The sequence below is a fragment of the Asparagus officinalis genome, chromosome 1 (genome assembly GCF_001876935.1).
Source record: "Asparagus officinalis chromosome 1, Aspof.V1, whole genome shotgun sequence".
Classification (NCBI taxonomy): Eukaryota; Viridiplantae; Streptophyta; class Magnoliopsida; order Asparagales; family Asparagaceae; genus Asparagus; species Asparagus officinalis.
The window spans coordinates 34,144,636-34,150,616 of record NC_033794.1 but is presented as its reverse complement, the minus strand read 5'-3'; the positions used below and the strand labels follow the sequence as shown (position 1 = coordinate 34,150,616).

General features: G+C 35.5%; 1 protein-coding gene across 1 annotated transcript; it reads left to right on the top strand.

Moving 5' to 3' along the window:
* Window positions 1,367–2,632, top strand: LOC109833153. Its single transcript, XM_020400715.1, has 3 exons — window positions 1,367–1,988; window positions 2,078–2,242; window positions 2,544–2,632. The coding sequence occupies exons 1-3, from the start codon at window positions 1,367–1,369 to the stop codon at window positions 2,630–2,632; spliced, it is 876 nt and encodes a 291-aa protein (XP_020256304.1).

Here is a 5,981-nt window from a genome sequence, read left to right as displayed (position 1 = left end):
GTGCATTGTCATTCTATCATTTTCTCGTTGTCCATGACTTTTTTTTAAAAATATCGACAATTTCTTAATTACTTTTATTGAGAGTTTCCAAGTCGGGGTTCTTTTCAGTTGCCTGTCGCCTCCTCATCTTCTCTTTCTTCCTTCCTGTCGGTCGACTTGTTATCATATCTTCGTCATTATGAGTATATCCCCCATTATCGTCATTTAAGTCGACAGCAGGAGAACTTGAATCTGATCCCTGAGATGAGCGGGACTTTGAAGTTTTGGAAGTTGCAGGCGATCTGACACTTATATTTGCCCATTTCTCTGCATCTTTTAAAATTGACCAAACATGATCAAATAGAAACCCCTTTCTCTCTTCTGGATCTTCTGCAAATATTATCCTAGCACGTTTAATCTACCACAAGAGAGGAAGAAACATTTATTAATAACATGATAATAGATGATAATCAAGATTTATGTTATTCAAAATACTTACAATGTCAAGCTCAGAAGCACCTCTTGGATTTAAGCGCTCGACTTGTCGAATGCATCCTCGAAATTTACTGATGGCCTTTATAATTAATTGCATTCGGCATGAGAGAGACTTCGGAGTCCTTTGAGCATTACAAATATTGGAAATCCTTTCATGAAATAAAGCAAAAATTCGTTCCCACAGCTTGTCCTTCTTTTGATTAGAACCCATGACTAGGTCTTGAGAAATTTCGAGCCACGTGGCGCATAAAATTTGGTCTTCTTCTTTTAAAAAAGATTTTCCGCGACTAGATGTCATAATCTAAGGAGATAACGTTATTTAGGATGATACTATTATGATGGAGGAATGTAAAGAGTTATGAATATAGAATAAGAAGAGTTGTGGTGGAGATATAAAAATTGTGCAAGTATTATATTGGGATCAGATGTGGGGAGTTTCCAACACCAGGAGAATCCAATGTAGGGAGTTTCCAACACGAAAGGAATCCAATGCGGGGAGTCTCCAACACTAGGAGAATCTAATGTGGGGAGTCTCCAACACAAAAGGAATCCAATGTGGGGGTGAGAAGCCAATGTTGAAAAGAATCCAATGTGGGGAGTCTCCAACACAACACGAAAGGAATCCAATGTGGGGGGTGAGAAGCCAATGCTGAAAAGAATCCAATGTGAGGAGTCTCCAACACGAAAGGAATCCAATGTTGGGGGTGAGAAGCCAATGCTGAAAAGAATCCAATGTGAGGAGTCTCCAACACGAAAGGAATCCAATGTGGGGGGTGAGAAGCCAATGCTGAAAAGAATCCAATGTGGGGAGTCATATTATATAATGACATTACATCCATCTCTAAATAACTCACAACTTATATGATTATTTCTATAAATAACTTCTTCATCAATGAACTATGGAGCCAAACCGTCACATCTACCTTCTTCTTCTTCTTCTTCTTCTTCTTCTTCTTCTGACGATGAAATATTTTCTCAGTACATTAAAGATTGGGAGGAAGATATGACACAATGGGAGAAGGAAGATGAACTCTTAACTCGCATACATGCCTCTAATAATAAAATAATAACTTATCTCTCTCAAGAGGCAGAGCGATCAAAGCGTACTGGCTCAGTTCCTGGTCATTTGGTGATCAATGGCGGGAGAGAAGAAGGTAATTCTCGACTTTACCATGACTATTTTTCTGATAACCCTACATATGGTGCAAACCTATTTCGTAGAAGGTTCCGGATGAACAGGAGTTTATTCCTTCGTATAGTCGAGGCGGTACGTGAGCATGACAACTTCTTCGTACAGAAGATGGATGGTGTCGGAAAACTTCGGCTATCAACTTTACAAAAAGTTACATCGGCATTTCGCATGTTGGCGTATGGAACATCAGCAGATAGTACTGATGAATATGTGAGGATCGGTGAGTCAACTGCAATTGTATGTTTAAAGAGATTTTGCAGAGCAGTTGTAGAAGTATATGGAGATGAATATCTGAGACCCCCAATGTCGACGATGTTGCAAGGTTATTGCAAAAGGGTGAAGAAAGAGGCTTTCCAGGAATGTTAGGGAGTCTAGACTGTATGCATTGGCAATGAAAAAATTGTCCAACAGCATGGGCAGGACAATACTCAGGCCGTCATGGAGGTCCAACCATTATTCTTGAGGAAGTAGCATCATATGATCTATGGATATGGCATGCATACTTTGACTTACCAGGATCCAATAACGATATTAATGTATTGCAGTCGTCTAATTTGTTCGACAATCTATCACAAGGTATTGTTCCTCCTGCTCATTACACAATTCAAGGAAAAAAATTATGATGTCGGTTATTATTTGGCCGATGGCATATATCCAAAATGACCAACACTTGTTCAAACCATTTCTAATTCCGATGATAAAAAGAAACAATATTTTGTAATGATGCAAGAAGCATGTCGAAAAGATGTTGAGCGGGCATTCGGTGTTCTCCAATCAAGATTTGCTATCATCAAGGGGCCAGCCCATTTTTGAGATAAACGAACTCTGCATGATATCATGACTGCTTGTATTATAATACACAATATGATTGTCGAAGATGAACGCGACGAGCAAGAAGATGTTGTCATTTCAACTCCACAATCAATTCTGAATGCTAAAAATATGGAGATAACGGAAACTGAATGATTCCAACGGTTCCTTGCTCGACATAAGAGGTTGAAAAACAAAGAAGCTCATTTTGCACTTCGAAATGCATTGATTGAACATTTGTGGGAAAGACATGGAAATGAAGCGATGTAACTTTTTTTAATAATGAAATAATGACTTTTTCATTTTTAATTACTTGGTTATTGAAATTTTATATTTCAATTAATATTATTCAATATTAGTCTCATTTTGAAGGTATCAACAAAACATTTCCAACTGTAAAACTTTTATTTAAAAATAATTAGTAGAAATAAACTTATATTGATTTTAAATTAAATATCTAAAAATAATTAGTTAGTTGGAAGGGTAAAATGGAAAATTTATGAGGGGGAATAGTGAAATGGAGGGGCTGCATATTTGGAGGATAAAACTCCAAATATGCAGCCCATCTTTCGATTTTGCAGCCGGACTCCAAAAATTGGAGTCTGGTTGGAGCTCAACCGGGCTGCATTTTGGAGAAATGCAGCCTAGTTGGAGCTGCTCTTACAATTGCATGTATCATCATTGCTTGTTTTAAATTATCAATCATTTCATCTTTTAGTTTTGTTGATTTTGGTTACTTATTTTCTATATACAGTTTCTTATTCATTTTAAATACTTACTTATATATATTTTGTTCCTTGTTCAAGTTTGTTTGCTAAATTTTTCTAGTCATAACGTTATGTACCCAATAGTCATAATACTTATATAAAGTATGTTTCGATAATTATTGTTGTGATATACATCTATAATTATCTATTTTATTTTGACATGATATATTGCATATACTTTTATGAATTATTGTGTCATATCACCTTGTCTTTCCATGATTGTGCTTACTGTTTTGTCCCAATTAATACTTATGTGTTGTTTGACTATTGACCTATTGTAATGCTTATACTATATTGTTCTTGTTTTACATGATATTCTTTGTATTAATCTGCAAATTATTATATTATTTCATGATTTGTTTGATGGTTACTATTGTGCTATTTTACTTAAATATGTTAATGTCGTTTGATTTGTGATCATGTATATGTTATATAAATTACTATGTATCTATTATGGTGAATTTTCATTTTAGTGTTTTCTATATTTTATGGTGTTGGATATCATTATGTTTATGATGCCTATATGTGCATGATATTTATTTTGTTCTCTTGGATTATTATGTCTGATATGTTATGACTTTTATATGAATATGATTGTATTTTATGCACTTCACACTTCTTATGATAGTTTATACTATTTTTATGATACTGTTTTGAACTGTATTACTTAGCTGGTTAGTTACAACTTTTGATGATGTAGCTTTCTTTATTTATCTTGAATGATGCATATAAGTGCATCACTTTTATTTTAATTCCGAGGGCGGAATTTATTTTAAGGGGGGTAGAATGTAAGGATCATGAATTTTTAATACTAGTTAAAATAATTTTTTAGTATTTTAAAATATTTAATTATGATTTTTAAAAGAGTATTTATATTTTTCTCGAATTTCTACAATTTTCTATGATTTAAAGTCTAAGTTTTTTATTTATTTAAATAATTTAAATATTTATAAATTTATTTAGTGCAGTAAAAAAATTTTGGAATTAATCTATTATGTTATCTATACTGTTACGTGTCATTTTGAATAATACGTTGTATTATTTTATTATTACATATTATTTTGTATAATACATTGTATTATTAATTACGTGTTATTTTGTATGGAACGTTGTATTATTTCTACTATCGCGTATTATCAATCGTATTAGTACAACTAATACGTTTTATTATGCGGATAATTATCCTATAATTATTTAATTTTAAATGTAAGAAATTATATTTTTTATTAATTAATCTCGTTTAATTGTACAATTTGTGGTATTATTTTTCAAACACGGAATCTTAACCAACATTATATTGTGGAGCCTTTCTTGTTTTCGGATCTCTGGATCAATTTTGAATGAAGTTCTAATCTGGAAATCCTTGGTAGGATAAGACTAATAATACCAGATGAGAATTAAAAAAATTGGTTATATAAAGCCTTGACCCAACTACAAAAGCGTTGAGAAAAAATCCTGTTAGTCAAGTGTGTTTCATCAATTAAACTTAGGAGTTCCACAAATCATTGTGAAGGAGATCGTGATCATAGAAGTGAAGGCATTGGGCCGGCAAGCAATTTTTTTTTTTCGCTCTTTTTCTTCATTCTTACAAATTCATCTTCGATCAGAGACTTTGGGAAGCGATAGTTTCCCACAATAAGAGTGGGAAACAGGTAATGATCCTAAACTATTTTTTAAGTTTTTATCGTTAAATAGTTTATTAGTTCTTTTGCTGTAGACTAAGCGACTAGGAAGAAGACAATTGTTTATGGATAACAAGTAGGTAGCTACTATATAAATAATATTTTTTCACTCAGACCTTATCCTTGAGGTAGCTCATGGCCGAGAATATGTTGCTTCCTTTAACTATATTAAATAAATAGTTTTTCACTGGAACATATCCTTGGGGTAGCCATGGCCGAACATTGGAGCTTCATTAACTAATATCAAAAAATAAATAAACCCAGAGATAGAATGAAGTTCAGGAAATTTCGTGTTTTAACAACAGTTGAAGAGTAGATGGCTGACTAGGAGGAGGGCCTGGAGGGCTATTTGGGTGGCTGTCGGTGGTGTGACTGGCGGCGAGCGTGATATGGTCAGAATGCGTTCGGGGATGGATCCAGGCTGAGGCGAGCGAGGGGGAGCGGAGATGCGATCCAAGGGGAGTGGTGCCGATGATGAGGGGCTGTTGGGCGCTAAGGTGGCCAGCGGCGGAGAGAGGCGGCGGGGTGAGCGGTGTCCTGGAGCGTCGAGCGTGAGTTCGCGAGCGGGGAGAAGGGTCGGAGCGTGATCTGAGTTCGACGGGCCGGAGGAGAAGAGGACGGGGGTTGAGGTGTGCTGCAGGGGTGGCCGAGGGCTACGGTTGGGTGTGGTGCAGGCGGAGGCGGTGCGACGTGGGAGGCAGGCGGTGGAGTGGTGGTCCGACCGGAAGGTCGGCTTGAGTTCGGCGATTAGGGCCACGGCTGCGGGATCAGAGAGAGAGAGCGAGGGGGGCAGAGAGACAGCAGGAGAAGAAGATGGGTAGGCGCGCGTGAAACAAATAGAATTATATATATATATATAATATATATATATATATATATATAATAATATATATATATAGTATATATATATATACTTATATAATTAGGGTTTTTGGAATAATTAATTAATAATAAAACATCAGCAGAAAATGAATTAAGATAATTATGTGAAAATTATGTACGCGTTTAAAATGTACGAGTCGTAGTAAATACAACGATAATACGCCCAACAGCTAA

Coding starts and splice junctions, on each gene's coding strand:
- LOC109833153 (XM_020400715.1), top strand. CDS start 1,367: ATGAACTATGGAGCCAAACCGTCACATCTACCTTCTTCTTCTTCTTCT. Junction 1,989..2,077: donor AATGTCGACGATGTTGCAAG/GTTATTGCAAAA, acceptor ATTGTCCAACAG/CATGGGCAGGACAATACTCA. Junction 2,243..2,543: donor GTTCGACAATCTATCACAAG/GTATTGTTCCTC, acceptor TGATTGTCGAAG/ATGAACGCGACGAGCAAGAA.